At 34.8% G+C, this 21594-nt stretch overlaps 3 protein-coding genes across 3 annotated transcripts; 2 read left to right on the forward strand and 1 right to left on the reverse strand.

Moving 5' to 3' along the window:
• The first annotated feature begins 555 nt into the window (after window positions 1–555).
• Window positions 556–5514, forward strand: LOC141693684 (putative pre-mRNA-splicing factor ATP-dependent RNA helicase DEAH5). The gene is made up of 2 exons (XM_074498837.1): window positions 556–3944; window positions 4876–5514. The coding sequence occupies exons 1-2, from the start codon at window positions 748–750 to the stop codon at window positions 5267–5269; spliced, it is 3591 nt and encodes a 1196-aa protein (XP_074354938.1). The 5' UTR covers window positions 556–747; the 3' UTR covers window positions 5270–5514.
• A 1051-nt stretch (window positions 5515–6565) lies between these two features.
• Window positions 6566–13084, forward strand: LOC141690383 (uncharacterized). Its single transcript, XM_074495189.1, has 7 exons — window positions 6566–6778; window positions 7626–7744; window positions 9189–9271; window positions 9628–9749; window positions 10836–10997; window positions 11503–11593; window positions 12559–13084. The coding sequence occupies exons 1-7, from the start codon at window positions 6592–6594 to the stop codon at window positions 12749–12751; spliced, it is 957 nt and encodes a 318-aa protein (XP_074351290.1). The 5' UTR covers window positions 6566–6591; the 3' UTR covers window positions 12752–13084.
• A 656-nt stretch (window positions 13085–13740) lies between these two features.
• Window positions 13741–16756, reverse strand: LOC141690382 (cytokinin dehydrogenase 3-like). The gene is made up of 5 exons (XM_074495188.1): window positions 16102–16756; window positions 15351–15478; window positions 14959–15216; window positions 14405–14673; window positions 13741–14309 (listed from the first exon to the last, which is right to left on the reverse strand). The coding sequence occupies exons 1-5, from the start codon at window positions 16712–16714 to the stop codon at window positions 14015–14017; spliced, it is 1563 nt and encodes a 520-aa protein (XP_074351289.1). The 5' UTR covers window positions 16715–16756; the 3' UTR covers window positions 13741–14014.
• Window positions 16757–21594: the final 4838 nt, after the last annotated feature.

Genomic DNA, 21594 nt, shown 5'->3' on the forward strand with positions numbered 1-21594 from the left:
ATTTATTAATATTTATCTAGTTATAATTTATTAATTATTTATTATTTTTAAATTATAAGTTATTTAACAAAACAAAAACATTATTTTATGTTAAGCAATGTACGCATTTATTAATTTGTTTTGCGTAAATACTTATTTATATACATAAAATTACAAAGTCTTAAAACCAAATTATAATATTAAAATCCATGTAAATTTCATAAATATACTATAGTTATAAATAAATTATGATAATGAAAATATAATTCAAAATTAATTTTTAATTATTTGTTAAAAGTAGTTTTTTGTTCTTTCTGGTATATTATGGTCACTAGTATACTAAATAAAAGACCATAATAAATAAATACGTATTAAATAAGAGACCCCATGTGAAAGACTAAAAATTTAATTTTAAAGGAAATTAAAATATTGATTTTGAATTATATTTTTACTGCAAAATATATTTTTAATTTAAGAAATAAAAAAACAAATAATTTTAAAAAATAAAATATTTCGGATGCAGTTAAATCTGTATTTAAAACATAGCTGACCTAATTGCAACACATCAAACCTATATACACAAATTGAACCATCTCTTTTAATCCCCAATTTTCAAGTCTAGGGTTTAAACTTTTTCCCCAATTCACCATCAATCTTGCATTAAGATTCGATCTTACACCAATTATCATACACATATCATCAATTCACCTTCAAATTTGCTTGAGATTCAATCTCTACACCAATTATCATACATAGTTGTATGTATACATGGCGTCTGAGGTTAAAGATGAAGGCTTGAAGAAACTTGAGTATCTTTCATTAGTTTCAAAGGTATGTACAGAACTTGAATCTCATTTAGGGTTTGGTGATAAAGTATTGGCTGAATTTATAACTGAGTTAGGTAGAGATTGTGAATCTGTTGATGAATTTGATGTTAAATTGAAAGAAAATGGTGCTGAGATGCCTGATTATTTTGTTAGGACTCTTTTGACTATAATTCATGCTATTTTGCCACCTAATGTAAAGTCGAAAAAGGGTGGGGATGGGAAAAGGGGTCAGGACGGTGGTGATTCAAAGTTCCCGGCTTTGAATATTAGTGATAGTAGGGAGAGGGTTAAGGAATTAGAGAGAGAGATTGCGTTGGAAGCGAAGGAGAAGGCGAAAAAAGATGGGGGTGATGAGGATAGGAGGTATCGCGAGAGAGATGATAGAGGGAGAGGGAGAGATAGGGAGAGGGATGGACGAGATGAGAGGGAGAGGAGGAGGGATGAGAGAGGGGATAGGAGGGATGAGAGAGGGGATAGGAGGGGGAGAGAACGGCGGGGGGATCGGGGGGAGAGATATCGGAGAGATGAGTATGATGAAGATGGGGAAGATGGGAGCGGGGATTTTAGGGGGAAAGAAAGGGGTAAGGATAGGAATGAGAGGAAACAGAGAGATGGGGATTATGAAGATGGGGATAAGTGTCGTGATAAGGTGATGTCTGGTGAGCCGGAGCTGTATCAGGTTTATAAGGGGAGGGTGCAAAGAGTGATGGATACGGGTTGTTTTGTTCAGTTGAATGAGCTTAGGGGTAAAGAGGGGTTGGTTCATGTTTCACAGATGGCGACTAGGAGGATTTCGAACGCTAAGGATGTTGTGAAACGGGATCAGGAGGTGTATGTGAAGGTGATATCGATTTCAAATCAGAAGTTGAGTTTGTCGATGAGGGATGTTGATCAGAATACGGGTCAAGATTTGTTGCCTCTGAAGAAGAGCTCGGAGGATAGTAGGATGAATCCTTCAGGGTTGAATAATGGAGGGCCTACTACGAGGACTGGGCTTTCTGGGATTAGAATTACGGATGATGATGCTCCTCTTCCATCTCGCCGACCCTTGAAAAGAATGAGTTCGCCTGAAAGATGGGAAGCACAGCAGCTGATTGCTTCTGGTGTTTTGAGTGTGAAGGAGTATCCTATGTTTGATGATGAAACAGATGGTCTCCTCTATGAAGAGGAAGGTGCTGATGAAGAGCTAGAAATTGAGATGAATGAGGACGAACCAGCCTTTTTGAACGGCCAAACCCGATATTCTATGGACATGTCACCGGTAAAAATATTCAAGAATCCCGAGGGTTCATTGAGCCGTGCAGCAGCCCTTCAGTCAGCTCTTATAAAGGAGAGGAGAGAAGTGAGGGAGCAGCAACAGAGAACCATGCTAGATTCTATTCCCAAAGATCTTAACAGGCCGTGGGAAGATCCAATGCCTGAAACAGGTGAGAGGCATCTAGCGCAGGAGCTTAGGGGTGTTGGTTTGTCTGCATACGACATGCCTGAATGGAAGAAAGATGCTTTTGGTTCAGCTCTCACTTTTGGGCAGAGGTCAAAGCTGTCCATACAAGATCAGAGGAAGAGTTTACCTATATACAAGTTGAAGAAAGAACTTGTACAAGCAGTACATGACAATCAGGTTCTGGTGGTTATTGGTGAGACAGGTTCAGGCAAGACAACTCAGGTGACCCAGTACTTAGCTGAAGCAGGTTATACTACCAGCGGTAAAATTGGATGTACTCAACCTCGTAGAGTTGCTGCAATGTCTGTCGCTAAGAGAGTGGCAGAAGAGTTTGGGTGTCGTTTAGGGGAGGAAGTTGGTTATGCCATTCGGTTTGAGGATTGCACAGGTCCGGACACTGTTATAAAGTACATGACTGATGGTATGCTTATGAGAGAGATTCTCATTGATGAGAATTTATCTCAATACTCTATCATAATGCTTGATGAAGCACATGAGAGGACAATTCACACTGATATTCTTTTTGGGCTACTCAAAAGATTAGTGAAAAGGCGACCAGACCTTCGATTAATCGTAACATCTGCCACATTGGATGCTGAGAAATTTTCAGGTTATTTCTTTAGTTGCAATATTTTCACAATTCCTGGAAGAACTTTTCCTGTAGAGATACTGTATACCAAACAGCCGGAAAGTGACTACTTAGATGCAGCACTAATCACAGTCATGCAGATTCATCTGACAGAACCTGAAGGAGACATCCTTGTCTTCTTGACAGGCCAGGAGGAGATAGATCATGCATGTCAGTGTCTTTATGAAAGGATGAAGGGGTTGGGCAAGAATATACCTGAGCTTATTATTTTACCAGTCTACAGTGCTTTACCAAGTGAGATGCAGTCTAGGATATTTGATCCTGCTCCCCCAGGGAAGAGGAAAGTTGTAGTTGCAACTAATATTGCTGAAGCTTCACTGACAATTGATGGAATATATTATGTTATTGACCCTGGTTTTGCAAAGCAAAATGTCTACAATCCTAAACAGGGGCTTGATTCACTGGTCATAACTCCCATTTCACAAGCATCGGCAAAGCAACGAGCTGGGCGTGCAGGACGAACTGGACCAGGCAAGTGTTACCGCCTTTACACAGAGAGTGCTTTTCACAATGAGATGTCCCCTACCTCAATACCTGAAATCCAGAGAATAAATCTTGGTGTCACTACTCTGAACATGAAAGCAATGGGAATAAACGACCTTCTATCATTTGATTTTATGGACCCTCCTTCTCCTCAAGCTCTCATTTCTGCTATGGAACAGCTATATAGCCTTGGAGCTCTGGATGAAGAGGGGCTTCTCACCAAAATGGGTAGGAAAATGGCGGAGTTTCCTATGGATCCTCCATTATCCAAGATGCTCCTAGCAAGTGTAGATCTTGGTTGTAGTGATGAGATTCTGACTATCATAGCAATGATTCAGACTGGTAATGTATACTACAGACCTAGGGAAAAGCAAGCTCAAGCTGACCAAAAAAGGGCCAAGTTTTTCCAACCTGAAGGAGACCATCTTACATTGCTCGCTGTATACGAGGCTTGGAAAGCAAAAAATTTCTCTGGACCATGGTGTTTTGAGAATTTTGTTCAATCTCGATCATTAAGGAGGGCTCAAGATGTGCGAAAGCAGCTCCTTTCGATCATGGACAGGTATGTATATCTTTCTTGCTGTTATTACTTTACCAGTCAATGTCAAGTCAATTGATTTCTAGTGGTTTACCAAATACTGTAATGGTAGATATTTCTGTTCCCACTTGCAAGCTCACTTGTGAGCTAACCCACACATACACACATGCAAATTCACTAAAATAAAGAGAAGTATACAAATTGTATGTGTGTGATACATGCACACATGTTGGTGGCAAGAAAAGATTTGTGTGTGTGTATATATATTCCAGCATATAGAAGCCCAATACATTCGTTGTTGGCAAGATTTGTGTGTCTGTTATATATATTCTGGCATCTAGATGCCTATTATGTTCCTTGTATATGTCTTAATTCCCCAAGTACGATTAATGATTTTTGGTCATGCATTGATTTCTTGAAAAGCTGGTTTGTTTAGGCTCCGAGGTGCTAGAGATTGGATGTATTTTTGGCTCTAGTTTTGTATTTGCAACTGCGCAAGTAGAACTCTACTTAGTTCCTGATTCTTGTAAATATTTTAGCCTGTTCTCAACACAAAACATGCAAGTCTATCATTGCATGCTCGGATCAACCTTTCCTTTTGCCACTCATTTCTTTGCCTATGTTAATTGAAGTCCAAAACAGGCAGCATTTTCTCAATAGATTAATTTGATTTTCTAGAAAATTCTCCTGTATTAAAATAAGCTTACTACACTACTTTTAGAAGCTCATGGTCTAGTGCAGCAGTACTTGCCTACGTATTGGGCTACACCCGCTTTAAAAAGCACACATTTTGGTGGAACAAACTTTTTTACAAACGAGTCCTTTTAATCGCATGAATGTATTTACTTCCAAAATGTTTTTTTGTCTAATAGTTTGTCTCAATTCATCCATAGATACTGAGGGATACACCGGGTATGTTTGTTTCATGTTTTTGACTCGTGTTTTGGTTATTCAGGTACAAATTGGATATTGTGAGTGCTGGGAAGAACTATATGAAGATAAGGAAGGCCATTACAGCAGGATTTTTCTTCCATGCAGCTAGAAAGGATCCTCAGGAGGGGTACCGCACTCTAGTGGAGAATCAGCCAGTTTACATTCATCCCAGCAGTGCTCTTTTTCAAAGACAACCAGATTGGGTCATCTACCATGAACTGGTAATGACAACAAAAGAGTACATGCGTGAAGTTACTGTTGTTGATCCCAAGTGGCTTGTGGAGCTGGCACCCCGATTCTTTAAAGTGGCAGATCCTACCAAAATGAGCAAACGCAAACGTCAAGAACGCATTGAACCACTTTACGACAGATATCACGAGCCTAATTCTTGGCGTTTGAGTAAAAGGCGTGCTTAGATTCTGCATTCTGGACTTTTTTTATGAATGTTTTTGTGAACCAGAATGTAGTTTGCACTGTAATTTATACCGGGGAACACCGCACAGGAGGTGTTGGTGGGTTTCTGCAGTTTTAACTAATGAAGCTTTGTCATTCCACAGTATTTTTTGCAGTTTGAGATATGATATATAGATGATTCAAATGCAAAATTGTTGCCTTCCATTTACGATTCGTGTAAAATTTATCCAAAAAGCAATTTCATGGACATTTGTGCTATTGGAAAAGGCCATGCAAACATAGATGGTTTTAACAGGTCATTAACCCATTTTGAAATTACTTGCTTATTGTTATATTGCTTGAATAAGAATTTCTACCAAATTCTTGAACAGATGGATCCTGATCTATAATCTTAAAAAAGAGTATTTAGAATATGGGTTCCGGTCCATGAAACCATCTATGGTAGGGGTGTGTACGGTTCGGTTCGGTTTCTAGCTATTAACCGTAACCGAACCGTTCGGAACGGTTATTTTCGGTTCGGTTAACCGTTTATCGGTTTCGGTTTTTTTCGATTTTTATTTTTTTTTTTAAAAAATAATTATTTAATATAATACTAAGAATATTTATAGACGTTATTTAATATAAATCTAAGAAAATTAATTATTTAGTATAATGTAACAAACAAGTAGCATCGTTAAATGAGGGATTCGTATTGATGAATTAATAGAGTTATAATATGAATGACTATCGACAAGTCCAAGTGCAAGTAAATGACTATCATAATCCATCTACGGATCCAATCACAAAAGGTTTTTAAAATTCTTATATAAATTTGGCAAGTATCATATACTCATATTTGTATAAAATAGATAAGTAAATAAATATATATAAATATTTTAAAATAATATTAGCGGTTCGGTTTTTCGGTTCGGTTTTAAGGATAAAACCGTAACCGTTACCAAACCGTCCGGTCGGTTCGTTTCGGTTACGGTTTTTGTCGGTTTCGGTTTTTTTCGGTGCGGTTTTTCGATTTTTCGGTCCGGTTTCGGTTTTTCGGTTTTTGTTGGCTTACCCCTAGTCTATGGTTATCTTTCAGTCAAAAATTTCCGCCAGTATTTGTTATTTTATTTGTGCTTTATTTTTTCGCACATAGAATTAATATTGAAAAGTTAAATTTTTTTCGCTATGAACATGGACAAGCGCCCATAAAATAAAATTACTAGTATAATTTTATTATTTAACTATAAAATTTGAGTAATTCTTGTCTTTTGGTAAAAACCTCTTCTATTTGGGCATGAGTTGAAATATCAATATCCCTCAATATTTTTCTAAAAATGTGACTATAATGGCAATGGGGGCAATTCTATATAATTTTCCATGGAATATTGTTATTACCAAAAAGGCGGCTCCATTAGATTACCAGATTCTTAAACAGACAAGCTGCTACATAGTACCTTCACGCAATCACAAATTACACACAACTCTAAACATGGCTCACTCCACCACTTCCACTCACTCTGAACAAACCCCAGGTATCAACTTTCTTGTTTTTCCTCAATTCACTTCTTGATTTGTCTAAAGTTTGTATTTTTAAATAGCCCATGTATATATCACACCTTGATTTGCCTAAAGTTTGTATTTTTAAGTGGCCCATGGGTATATTACAGCTTCATTTGCTTAAAGTTTGTTATTTAGTGGCCCATGTGTATATACAGCTTGATTTGCCTAAATTTTGTTTTTTTAGATTGCCCATGTGTGTATAAGAATGATTTATGTATGATTATGATATAATTGTATGTATACACACAAATAGGAGTTGATGGTTTTTGATTATATTGGTAACTTAAGAATTTGCAGGGATCCTAATGATTAGCCATATCGATAGATTGTATTTTTTATTATTAAATTTGAAAACTTTGGAGGTTTAGCTACCATGTGAAATTTATGCAATTGAGTTTGATACAGATAAATGCGTTTATATAAGTACTATGCAAAGTTGAGTGTTCATGAAATAAAATATGATTTTCGGGTTTGATACGTGTGAGTGGGTTTATGATATAATGATCTTGCAGGATAAATTTATTTAATCCTGATTTTTTTTAAATTTTATGAATAATGTAATTCTTAGTTGTCTCTGTTTGTTGAACCTCTTTCTTTAAATCATCCCCAATAAACTTATTTTTAGGGAACCGAAAATCCTTCTTTTTTCGCTGGAAGGATCGGTTCTATGAGTGAAATATAGTTTGATTGGTTTCAAGGTTTACTATGTGTAATCCCCTTTATGCCAGATATATATTTGCTCAGATTGCATCACAGATTTAGTTAGTGCTAAGTAAATCCTGTAATGTATACTCATTCCTTCTATTTGCAATGTTTCAGAAAAACAGCATCAGAGAATTACTGTGCAAAACAACTATGGTGAAAAGCTTGTGGGTGTATTCCGTGAAAGTGGGACGATGGAGACTGTAGTCCTGTGTCACGGTTTTCGATCAACAAAGGTCTGTTATTCAGTTTTTAGGTCCAATGTCCTCCATTACAAGAGGGCAATGTTATTTTGCATGTGTTAGGTCATAATACTGATGCATATTTTTTATTGGCTTGTAAACTTATATGCAAGTGCATGTAATTGTCATGGGTATTTCTATTGATATTGTAGTATGCAGACATGTGAGTAATTCTTTCTGAAGGGTGGATATACATTACTAATTATCATCTTAAACAGAGAAATCATGTACATTTAATGCCACCACAAGAGCTAGAATATCTACAGTTGCTGAGTTCAACAATAGCGAGTCGGATTTTTAGTCATCTCTCCCTTTGTATAATTTTATACTTGGAAAGTCTCAGTTTTAATTGTTTAATTAATTCTAAGAAAGAGGAAGTAAGTTAAAATGCAAATAATACTTTACTCCGAATCCTGACTGCACCCAGAGGGTTGTTCATAGCTAGGGATGGCAATCGGGTCGGTCGAAACGGGTTTAGCAAAAACCAAACCCGAACCCGATTATTTTTGCCAAACCCGAACCCGAACCCGGAAAAACCCGAACAACTAAACCCGAACCCGAACCCATCGGTTCGGTTCGGGTTCGGGTTCGGGTCGGATTCGGGTTTGTAGATCACTATCAAATTGCACCTTAATTTGCACAAACTCTAGTGAAAAATTAGTAGGCTCTGGTTTGAGCAAAGTGCTCATAAATATGACGATATTGAAATTTTTGGGATTGAATTAGAGGGTTCAGAGAAGACAATGGATAATATACCTCTATGAATAAAATTGTTGGTAAAATAATGCAACAATCTTGACCTTTAGTATACTTGTAATGAAAATGTTGCTAAAAACATATTTAAACAACTTTAATGCAATAGTTTGTAAAAAGTTTAATTTTTTAGTACTAATATTAGTAATATATTATATTATATATATTATATTATCACTTATAAAATACAAAATAGTATTTATCTATTAACACCGGTTTCGGATCGGGTTCGGGTTCGGGTCGGAACGAAACGGGTTTCGGGTTTTCGGGTGGGGTTCGAAACGGTATGCCTTAAACCAAACCCGACCCGAAAATGGTTCGGGTTTAAAAATCAAACCCGAACCCGAATCCAAACCCGAAATATTCAGGTTCGGTAAAACCCGATCGGATCGGTACGGATCGGGTATCCATCGGTTCGGTACAAATTGCCATCCCTATTCATAGCTCTAAACGGCACTAGTACCCATCACCAATTCCTTCTTTTTACAATATAATTGTCAGAAGATAAGACTAGCCTCATTGACTGAATCCTGCAAAATCATGTCATAAAACCTACTTATGATGATACAGTTGTGTTTTTTTCTTTAAAAAATTTAGGGACTAAATGCTCAAATAGTTATTGTTATTCTGATGTCATTTTGGTGAATATGCTAATTTTTGCTACATATTTGCTATCTATCTGCAGGAAAGTAGCACTATTGCAAGTCTTGCAGCCGCTTTAGAAAAAGAAGGGATTAGTGTGTTCAGCTTTGATTTTGCTGGAAATGGGTAAGTTTGTGGTTTTGTACAACTGATAGGAGTAACGTTTGAGTTATTTCAACATACCTATAAATATACTTAAAGTAGGTAACTTTTCAAAAATGAATCAGGTTACGGCTTATTTTGAATACTTCAATGTTGATACACATATTATCTTTTCCGCTTCATGTGAAGTGTGAATATACCTTTACGTGCTATTTGTGTCCTTTTGCATCAATACATAGTAGCATTCAGTAAACCTTTTCCTGAATAATATTGTACAAATAAAATTAATATGGTGTTTTATTGTTTAAAGTGACACTCTGAAATATACTGCAGTGTAAAAATTATTATTTGTTGTTTAGTTATTAATTTTCAGTTTTCAGGGAAAGTGAAGGCACATTCGAGTATGGTAACTATCGGAGAGAAGCTGATGACTTGTGTGCTGTAATTAAACACTTAAATGGAATGAAACGTGTAGTAATTGCAATTGTTGGGCACAGCAAAGGTTTGAGCTTTTGTACTATGAATCTAACAACATTCTTTTGCAACTTTAGACCCCTTTTTTACTTGCTCTCCTTTTCACTTTAGAGATGATGCAACTTTCTTCCCTTCAGTTGTGGGGAAAACCTCCATTTATATCTCGTTGAAGGATAAATAAGCTCTACATTTTACTATTTAAGCTCCATTTTGATATTAATATTACTTAAATACCCAACCTTTCTGCAACTCTCTCTCCGATACTATGGGTAATTATGTAATTTAAATATCAAATTGGAGCTTAAAATAGTAGCTTATTTATCATATACCTTTATTTATTTGTCACGTCAAAAATTATGATGCGTTAAGGAAACTAAGCTGAATTTGGAAGCTATGTTAATTGTACAGTTGTTGTGGTTCAAACATTTGCTTAGGAGGAGGAACATGAAAAAAAAATATTTATCGTATCATTTTACTAGTTTGCCCGTTAACTGATGTAAAAGTTTTATGTAAAAAGTCAGTGTAATCAATGTATGTTCAACAAATTCTTACTACGCCTTCTTTTTTAATGTGCATTAGAAAAGATAAGATAATATAATCTAGTTGAGAGAAAAAACTTTGATGGTTGAAGAACCTTAAAGGTCAGTATTACAGATTTGGGCAAGTGAGTCTGGTTATTTATATCACTCATTGCACACGATTTTTGTGTGAGCTTATAGTTCTTTAAACCAGTGAATTAGATAAGGTTGACACTGATTAAAAAAAGGGCAAAAATTAATCCGAGGCTACAGTAAAAACGGTTAGATTAAGATTTCTTAACCTGAAATGCTGTCAAAAAAATCAACAATCCATTATAAAAAGATAAGCATCTGAACATAATAATCCTCATTACATAATATTTTTTATATATGATAATGCTTTTTACGACATATAACTGGAAGGCAGGTAGCAAGATGCAAGTCTCAGGATGACTGCTACCAGATTGCTGCATCTATTTTTTATCTTGTTTTGATGACAGATACGTCTTTTAATTTGTTTTTGTATCTAGGATAGCCAGAAACTATTGTTTTTGATATGTTGTTGGCTTATTAACTGTTGATAGCAATCCTTGCAGGGGGTGATGTGGTGCTTGTTTACGCATCAAAGTATCACGATATCAACAGAGTTGTCAATGTTTCTGGCCGTTACAATCTAGAGCGAGGCATTGAAGATCGTTTGGGTAAAGACTTTCTGCAAGTGCTCGAGAAGGATGGATCCATCGATGTTAAAACTAGAGGTATGTGAATTGTTATCTGACAACATGAAATATAATTAAATAATCACATGCATATTCCATGTACTACTTAAGTAGGATCTTGAATTCTATGCATCATTTAGTTCTTTGAATCGACAACTTGTTGTGACGGGCAATGTTGTATTCCAAGTTCAAACGGGGTTGCCTTAAATTATGAATATTGTTGCAAGTTCTCACAGATATATGTGTCTTAAGACTGGCGTGGACATTGCTTTTGGCTTAACTTATGTTCATGCATCAATTAAAAATGTATTGCCAGTTTATTATTGGAAGAAATATACTTCAAATCTGTTACTGCCAGAATGTTGTATATATCTCTGCATGGCAGTCATTGGGTATGCAATGGTCAAGCTCTACTGGTCTTAAAGGCATTCGAGTCCCCGTAAATCGTGCAACCAGGCACCATTGGGTTGCGTATTAATGTCTTTAGAGCAAATTTATCATCATATGCTAATGTACATCCAATTAATAGTTTTTCTTTCTACAGGGGATTCTTATCGTGTTACCAAGGAAAGTTTGATGGAACGCTTAAATACCAATATGCATGAGGCTTGCCTCAATATTGACACCACATGCAGGTCAGATGAAGTTGTTAATATATTTTTTATTTGGCAGTTTGTTGGTTTTTTATGAGTCATGACTTATGACTAGCATTCCTTGCCAACTTCATCTTATAAAAGAATTTGCAGAAAATTAGTACTTCAAAATTTTTCTACATCCAGTAATCATACTAATAATTAATCACTCTTCATCAAACCTGTTGAGTGAATGAGTAAACTTTTCCAGGATAATAGATTTAATCAGATGTAGTGTCGTGTTCATCCACCGGTTTGATTATGGTGGATTCTAAACAGTGGTCCTGTTTAGGGGATTAACAAAAGGTACATAAGATATGTGGGAATTAGTGGGGCCTCTACATCTCGAACTAGGGACCTATAGAAACCAACTCTAATGCCATGTTAAGTTCTCATCAAAACCGAGACCTTGAGGTGTTTGATTCAAAAATTTGATATATGCTATGTGGTAATAAACTTATTAGTTTTCTGATGTAAAAGTCTCTTTACCCGCATGTATTTTTACAACATTTTGTCCAAATCTGTTTCACAAACAAGAAAATTTCTACGTTTGTTTGTAGAGATTATAGCCCCTACTCAATAGTCCCATCACTATAATCCAATAGATTATAATCCTTGCACAATAGTCCCGTCACTACAATCCTTGTATTATTAGTCCTTTACATAGTCCCATGTCCATAAAGTCGTATAAGATTTTACGGAAACCAAGGCTCTGCCTGTTTATATTAGTTGTTATAGATATGTCTTGTATGATTATCTCAAAGTCTATGTATTAGTATTTAGTAAATAAAAAAATGTTTGTTATTTTGTAATAATCCTTGGTCCTTCACGTAGTCCCATCCCATATGATATAGATATGATATAGAGAAACCAGACCTCTGCCTGTTTCATTTTAGTTGTTATAGATATGGCTTATATGATTACCTCAAAGTCTATGTACATGTACATAACATATGTTTGTGGCACAGGGTTTTGACGGTACATGGATCTGATGATGAAGTCATTCCCGTCGAAGATGCAATTGAGTTTGACAAGATAATACCGAACCACAAATTGCACATAGTAAAAGGAGCCAATCATTCGTACACTTCACACCAAGCCGAATTAGCTTCAGTAGTTGTGCCTTTCATTAAAGATGGTCTGGAGAACAAAGATGCATAAGCAAAGGTTAAATCGACCCAACCAGAGTTAAGCTATAAAAAAATAGTCTTAAAATTATCTTTGGTTCCTTTCTATTCCTTTCTATTATATCATGGTGCAGCTGGGGGGGGGGGGGTGTTGAACCACACATGATTTGGATACAATACTGGATTTTCAGTTTTCTTTTAGACTTCAGGTTAAGGCTCACAAAGCATCCATTGTTATAGAACACACCAAGTGCCAGATGTTTTGGGGTTCAGACCTTTTTCCTATTGTACTCTGTATTCCATTATGACTTCTGTATCAGAAATATGTGCATCAGCCATACTTCACTTCTTTTCGGTTTTCCCAGTACTTCAAAATTCAATTTTTTTTTTATGAAAGTATAGTTGTTATTATTTGTAGAGAGTCTCTCAGAAATATATTAAGAAAAATGCTAGGTATCCAAAAATTTCTCATTTTTTCCCCAAATGTTGACAGGTCACATGTGTAATTGACAACTTTTATAATTAAATATGAGATTTCGCGTACATAAATATGCCCCCATGAATCGGCACCTTATGTAAGCAAATACTTTTTGTGGTCAACAAAAAGAGAATCTTTCCAAAAGCAAAGATTGGAGTTTGAGTAGCTGATCCGTATCTTTTGATATAGTAATTTAGGAGCACATTGGGTGGCCTGTATGGTCTTTAGAAAAAGATGCAGTTAACTAAAAAAATACAGGCTAAAATTGAGTTTATATCAAACTAGCTAGTAAACAGCTACTCCCTCTGTCCCATTCAATTCTATATACTTTCCTTTTTTGGATGTTCCATTCAATTCTATACATTTCAAACTTACCAAAAATAGTAAAAATTTAATAATATAAAAATCAACTACATCCACTACTTACCCCACTACACTCACTTTATCCCTTAAATATTGATTGGTCCCACCACTTTACCCAACTTTATACTTTTTTCTCACTAAATTATACTTTATTCTTCTCTCTCATCCCACTATCTTACCAAAATTTCCAAAAATAACATTATTTAACTATTATGTCTTGTCCTCCATGCCCAAATCATTTGTATACAAATGGCTGGGACGGAGGGAGTACTAAATTAACAATAGTTTAACTGTACTAATAAGAAACATAATCCACATTTCTAAATATGATATGCAATGTAAGCTGTAGTCCATTCAACAAATGACCACTCCATATCTAGATTCTAGTTACATTCACATGCATGCAGGTACGTGCATACAGCTCACAATTCACAAATACTTCCATGAATGAATGATTTAAACAGATTGGAAAATCCTTTGCCCAGGGGACAGTATCATCTTTGGATCAAACAGAGTCTTCCTCTCTTGAAAAGTATTCCACTTTTCTCCAAAATGATTAATCCACTCTCTTCTGGTGGTGTAATGTGGAAGATACTGCTTAACTCTAATCCCAGCTTTCTCGCAAAACTCGAGGATATCGTTGTTTTGATCATCCATAGCCTTCCAATTATCATTATTACCGGCAAGTAATAAGCCGATAGAATAAAATATATCTTCATCTGGTGTAACTGCAGACATCCTATCATCCCACCTGCAATTCAGCAAATTTTCGCATTAGATTTATTAATCGACTAATTTCATAATAGGCGTAATTTAATATATGAACCAGAAACTTTTGTAATTTACCCTTTTCTGTTGGTTGGGTACAAAAGAACAGGTCCTCTGGTTATGTTTCGTGCATGGATCATATTGACAATAACACCTTCATGGAATTCGAAAATTTCGGATTTTGGTACGAAGAGATTTAACCATGGATGAGGAACATCCCATAGTCCCTGAGACTGAAGTTTCAGTTCTCCACTTCGGACTCTGTTCAAAAAGTCCATTAATGTAACATCTTTCTGGAACATGAAACCTGAATTGAAGCTTAACCCCTGAAGCAACTCTTTTAGCTCCTGTATATTATTTAAAAAGTGAGAGAGATTCGTCCACTTAAAAGGATATATATAAAAATGTAAACTGGTGTAATTTTTAGACGATTTTACAGGCTACAACGGTTTGTAGTGAAAAATGATTAGACGGGTTTAAACCGTAAAGTGTACTTGAATTTTGTGTGTCAGACGGGTACTAAACTTGTAAAACTACCGGTTGCGACAGTAATCCAGTATTGTCAAAACATTAATTAGGATAAAAATGGAAAATGCTACAGCATTCTGATTTTGTATTTTTTAATGATGTACCTTGTCAATAGTGTGTACGGTGAGATCATCATAGTACTTGACAACTTCTAAGCAGTAGATGATCTTGTGTTGACTGAGTAGAGATGATATGTTGGATACATCATTTGGTGAGAAAAAAGAAGATCTCCAGTTATTTGCAGAACTCTGGTTCATCAGTAAATGACCTTCCACATAATCCACTCCGATTATCGAAATCAAGTGTTCTTGATCTCTTGTAAATGCAGAAAAATCATGGTACAGCATGCGCACCCATTTCACCTGCAATTAACAATATTACACCATAAAATACTTGAAGAAAATGTCATGTATCGAATTTCATTTCGTGTATTTTTAATAAATAAAACCTGTCTGTAAGAAAGACATGTACTAGTGTTTCAATTTATAGTTCTTACTCTTTTTGGTGCCTTGTCTAGTACAATTCTTGCTCGGGTTATAATCCCAAACTGACCAAGACCTCCTAGAACTGCATAGAAAAGCTCACTGTTTATGTGTTTAGAGCAAGTGAAAAACTCCCCTTTCCCTGTGCACATCAAATACAACAAAATTAATAAGGTCTACACATTATAAACTTAAATAGTAGACAAGTGATTAGTTATACGTACTTGTTCGAAGTGACTACAAAAATAAACAAAGAAAAGACAATGATACTAACGAGTCACTTCTATAGATATATGCTCCATTTGACTGTATACACACACGCACACCTACCTAATAACACAAAGAATCTATAAAACCCCTAGACTAGACAATCTGATTCCTGCCCCCCAAGCAAACTAAGATCAAGTAAACATACGACATGTGTATCTATTTTACTATTGTTTGTAGATTCCTTGTAATTCCTGCCCAAAAAGTTGCCAAAGTATGAATACCAAATGGAATCTTCTAACAAACCTTTGAAGGTGACACATGTCTCTAAATTTCTAAATGCATGTTTCTTCTATCGATAGAATAATTGTAGAATTATTTAATATTTCTTCCTAATTAATTTCTCCTTTCACTGCTTCCTAGCTAGTCAAGACACATCTACTCTCGGTGATAAGAGGTCAAGAGTTTGACGTCTTGTGAATGCATGTGTATGCATGCATGTTCGATTTAACCTAGTCATTGAACACATTTAAGAACACGTAGATTTATAATATGTACCAGTTATAACGTCCAATTCATGGACGTTGCTGATTTGAGGACCATAACAGAACGCCTGGCCGCTCATTCCGGCATTAGAGAGTGTACCACCAACAGTTAAATACAAATAATCCGTCCACGACACCGGAGCAAGGCCATGCTCAAGTGTGGCACTTAAAACGTCAATCCAAAGCTGCTCACCTCCAACATCAGCGTAAAACCCTAATGACGAACTCCACGAGACCGTAGTTCCCACGCTACTATTATTTAAAGATTTCATGTCCACCACAACTCCGTCACGAGCAGTGGCCTGACCTCTCACAGAATGCCCGTGGCCTCTAGCCGCGATCGGGAAAGGGGTTGTTGAAGTATATGATAGAGTTATAAGATTAATAATGTCGTCAATATGAGAAGGAAAGAGGACGGCTGATGGAATATTTGATGTTATTATGTTTCCGAAATCAGTGGAGGCCATCTTTATGGCATCAGAACCGAATTGAAGATTAGTTGTAATTCGAAGTGAGCAGCTGAGAGTGCTCCAATGATTAGGAATTACTGAGCTAGATTTTATTTTTATCAATGGCTTTAAGTACCTCCCTAGTATCGAGATTAAACTAGATATAATAAACGACATTATTCGATAAGAGAGGGAGGGGGGAGAGAATAAAAAAAGATTGAGGGAGGGGGGGGGGAGGGAGGGCGGGAGGGAGAGAGAGAGAGTGAGAGAGAGAGAGAGAGTTGTGAGTGCAGGGAGGGGGGGGGTGAAGGAGGTAAGAAAATGGTTTGTATTTATAGGGAAAAAAATGATAAGAAAGGGAAACTTTGCATGAAATTTCAAAGATACAGAAGGACAAGAATGATGATAGGCTTCTTTCACTTATTTCAACAAGCATCGGGACTTTTAATCCCATGTTTCATTTGTATAAGCAAAAGATTCTTCACAATTAACCCACACAATGAACATGCATGAAATACACATGCACTCACAGGTGTACGATTATTCTTGTGGACCTTAATTAAATCAGGGTCGACGAATTTCAAACGTATCTTTTGTGGTAGATAGCTAGTAGCATTTATTTACTGTTAAAATTCCAAAAAAGAGTAACTGGTCACAAACTATAGATAGGCCAACATCAGAAGGATCTTTTGTAATCTACTATATAGATTGTGTTGGACTTCTCATGGGACAAGGCATTGATTTATGATTTAGATTCTTCTTATCTCCGATATGATCAACATTTATGTCACAATATACGTATAGGTAAAATATTGAGAAGGTGCATCGTACATCACTTAGATTTTCTTCTTTTGTTCCAAGATTTTGTTTGTGGCTCATACTATGATGTATAATCTCATGATCTAGTCCAATTTCTAGTACTAGAATAGTTACCCTAGTGCTACATTTTTTCATGTTTTCAGATTGATATATGTATATTAAGATTATCGTCAAATATGGTTGTTAGCGAGGTTTGAAATCTTCAAACGCTGATAATTTAATTTTGTTTGTTAGGAATGACTTGGTAATTCCGTCAATGTCTTGATGATGTCCCTCCATGCAACCGTCAAGCTAAAAGAACTTATGCATCCATGCATATATATATAGATCATCATCATATGTATATTCTTTTTGTTAATCAAAGTGTTCGGACCACTTTGCTTACTAACTCAACAACTATCACGATAATTTACCAGTATGATCTCCACTAAAACTGAATATGAGATTTTGGGTCGGAGTCCACAACAACCCAAATCTTTAATCCCGCTTAAATTCAGGATCATCCAAATCCGAGTGTTGTGCTGAAATCAAACCATGAATCTCATGATTATAAATTTTCAAAGTCTCGATCACAACCGGCTGAGGTAATCGGATGGGTTATAGATCATGCATATACATATGGCTAACAGAATCAAGCTTATGATAATTTGATTAGCAAGAATAGACCATTAATTAATTAAAGTCAAGTTACAGGACCACAAGTTGGTAGTGCATTATTAGTTAAAGATGTTTTGTAATTGTGCTTGTAATATTTCAAGGCCAGGAAGCAACGTTTTTTAAATTATGCTCAACTCCACTCAACCATAAATCTTTGACCGGCTGAAGCAAAGGACTATGATCTGTAAAAGTGACTTGTTCTCCTAACAAATAACGTCTTGGATATACATGCGTTTTTAATTGGTACAGCCATATATCTAGCAAATTTATTGAAAATATTGTCTAAATTATATATACAAACTTTTTTATGTGTAACACATGTGCTTCATCATCCAAAAGATCCTCCATAGCCACTGTAATTTGCACAAATTCAAAGTAATGTAGGCTGTAAGGCATTAAGGTGGTATTTACAATGATCGTAAATGAGAGAGAGGGTTCGAAAAAGAAGAGAACAATCAAAACTAGCGGCTACGTACATGAGTATTTAAAAAACCTAACCTAGCTAGCTAGGGTTATATTGAAATGATAAAAGAGGAAAGTTTGGCCAAAAATAATAATAAAGGCTGAGTACAAAAAGGTCTCAAAATTAAAGGATCAACTTCATCATTACTCAAAACCCTAATGTCTCATAAGCCACACAAAAACTTTAAGGACATTTACATTGTAATTCATTTAACATTTAACACAGGAAGATGGTATGTATAAACGATTCGACAACGATTATTAACAGATATTATATTTGGATATATATTAAAATGATCTTTTATGTAAAATATCGCTCTCCAAACCGGCTCCCTTTTAAATATGTTACAATGAGATTATCAGATATCGTCCCATCCTGGATTTGATTGTAAGATATATAAATTTAATTATTCAAAAAAAATAAAATTATATATATATATATATATATATATATGGGGTTATTCCAATAAAAACCAATTTAAAATAAAAACTAGAAACCAAGTAATTTTAAAAAAAAAACTAATTCGAAATATAACACATATGGTATTCAAATCGATCGTTGAGAGATGTAGAAAAATACAGTGAAATCGGATTTTAAAAAAAAATTACGGAAACGAAGGGGAAAAGTTGAAATTGGGTGTGAGAGGATGCAGAGTAGTTGGGTATGGTGATTTAGGGGGACCATTAGATTAGGTAGATCTAATGGCTTAGATTGATTCGTAATTTCTATTTTAATTTTAATTTGTATTTGATTATTCCCCTATATATATGGTTCTCCTTTCTTTTACGCCATTTTCTACAAAACTAGTAAGTTGACCCGATCAGAAAATCTAAAATTTCTAGAGCAATAATTTATACTAATCCTTGAACAATATATTGCGTACATGCAATGAACCGAAATGATGTATTTCTTTTTAACTTTGCACGTCCACAAACAAGAAAGGTAAAAAGGTATTAAAATTAATTGAGTTTCAAACCATCATTACATACATTTGTAGATCCGAAAGCAAAAAATCCCATTATTATTTCGGTAAATCGTGCGATGTCTAATATTTTATACACATGCAAAAAAATCACATACAATAATTTCGATCCCGTGAAAGAGTACAAAAAGTAAATCACCATTTTGGGACAAGTAAACAACCACTTGAGAACCTGGTGAATTATTTCACGACTTTTAGCTTGGAAATTACGTCTTTTTGAGACAAGTGTGTGTGAGCTTTTAACAGGGAACAAATCTCGCCAACTTGGCCTAAAAGACATTCTAGAATTTGAGTTGGCCTATATTCACACTACTATGTAGGTCTATAAATATAATGTAGCATGTGAATGATATATTGTATGGGTCTGTCAACATATTTTTGGTCGATGGTCCCGGACGGTTGACTGATCTAGGTACTTAGGGCCAAAAAACAATTAAATTTCTTTTATGAATAATTATTATATGGATGACTTCTTGTATATTTATTAATTTTTGATTACCTAAATTCTTTAATTCTATTATTTTTAGACTTATTAATATTTGGCTTTTCACTAACTTATGTCAATTGTCCTATATAAAGAGGTACATGTACATTATTTGATATATGAGAAATAATAAAACAAGTCTCCATATTCTCTCCATTTCTTTATTCTAGTCTCTTATATTATTTTATTATATAACACGTTATCAGTACGATTCGCTTTGTACTTATGGTATATGTCTTTTTACTTTATTTGTATGATTGGTGTACCTTCAATGTGTTGATCGATGAAGATTGTTCTTGATACGAGTAGTGAGTTGTTCTTCCGATATTAGAGGTCTTTCAAAGACTTTTTTGAAGAAAGAAATCTTGAAAATGATTAGGGCTGAGTAAAACCGAACCGAAACCGAAAAACCGAACCAAACCGTATAATTTCGGTTCGGTTTGGTTTGAGTTTTTACAAAAAATTCGGTTAATTCATTTTTTCGGTTTTAACCGAAATAATATTGGTTCGGTTCGGTTAATCTAAAATTTAATTCGGTTTAACCGAAATAACCGAAATATAAATATATATATTTTTTGAATTATATTATATATATATATTATAATATAGTAAATATAAACAAAAAAACAGACTGTATGAATATAAGTATCTTCAATTTTTTACATATATAATATAATATAATATTATAATATAATATAATATGTATTCTTTTAACATTTCGAATTATTTTTTGTTTCCCATTTAAATTATTTTGACAAAATTTTCAAATATCCAGAAATCAAACCGAATTAACCGAAATAATTCGGTTCGGTTTTTGGTTCGGTTTGTGCATAAGTTTGGTTCGGTTCGGTTAGGAAAAAATTATTACTTCGGTTTTCGGTTAATTCGGTTCGGTTCGGTTTCTGACCGAACCGACCGAATTCTCAGCCCTAAAAATGATCATCAAATTGTAAGACTTTAAGGTAAGCCTCCATTCACCATTCTTTTCATTTTATGGTACTATACTAAATATATATATTTGAATGATGCTATTTTTACGGTTCTCGTAAAATTATACTAAATTAGTTGTACATCAGAATTGAGAGATTTTGGATGTTTAGGAATAGTCCCTTAATTTTCTACAACTTAAACTAGTTAGTATTTTTGATATGATACATGTAAATGTGAATTCATCCAGATGTACATAAACTGGATCATTTTATATGTTTACATGTTTTAAAATTTGCTTTTGGAATAGATTGATTTGAATATGTGGATATTATTACATGGATAATATATATATATATATATATATATATATATATATATAGGTTTGGAGTTTGTATAACCTGATTTGGATATACTTTAGTCTCTTATGGATTTAAACACATTATTTGGATATTTTTGGAATTGAGTAAATTGTTTTGAATACGTACTTTTGCATTTGGGTAAATTGTTTTGGACTCTTTTGGATCTGAATAATTCTTTTGGATTTCAATAAACTGTTTTGGACCCTTTTCGAATTGGTTGAAACATTTTGGATCTCTGTTCTCGTCTCACTTGGAATCTGAATATTTGTGAAAATACTTGTTTTTACTAATGAAAATCATGTCTTTTTCTTCTGCCATATTATATTTACAATGATTATGTTTTATACCTTTTGTGGATAACTA

This window comes from Apium graveolens, chromosome 10, assembly GCF_009905375.1.
Source record: "Apium graveolens cultivar Ventura chromosome 10, ASM990537v1, whole genome shotgun sequence".
Classification (NCBI taxonomy): Eukaryota; Viridiplantae; Streptophyta; class Magnoliopsida; order Apiales; family Apiaceae; genus Apium; species Apium graveolens.

Excerpts from the sequence above, each read along its gene's own strand:
- LOC141690383 (XM_074495189.1), top strand. The coding sequence starts at position 6,592 with ATGGCAATGGGGGCAATTCTATATAATTTTCCATGGAATATTGTTATT. Across the intron at positions 6,779-7,625 it reads TCACTCTGAACAAACCCCAG|AAAAACAGCATCAGAGAATT; the intron begins GTATCAACTTTC and ends GCAATGTTTCAG. Across the intron at positions 10,998-11,502 it reads CATCGATGTTAAAACTAGAG|GGGATTCTTATCGTGTTACC; the intron begins GTATGTGAATTG and ends TTCTTTCTACAG.
- LOC141693684 (XM_074498837.1), top strand. The coding sequence starts at position 748 with ATGGCGTCTGAGGTTAAAGATGAAGGCTTGAAGAAACTTGAGTATCTT. Across the intron at positions 3,945-4,875 it reads CTCCTTTCGATCATGGACAG|GTACAAATTGGATATTGTGA; the intron begins GTATGTATATCT and ends TTGGTTATTCAG.
- LOC141690382 (XM_074495188.1), bottom strand. The coding sequence starts at position 16,714 with ATGTCGTTTATTATATCTAGTTTAATCTCGATACTAGGGAGGTACTTA. Across the intron at positions 15,217-15,350 it reads TAGACAAGGCACCAAAAAGA|GTGAAATGGGTGCGCATGCT; the intron begins GTAAGAACTATA and ends TGTTAATTGCAG. Across the intron at positions 14,310-14,404 it reads TACCCAACCAACAGAAAAGG|GTGGGATGATAGGATGTCTG; the intron begins GTAAATTACAAA and ends GCTGAATTGCAG.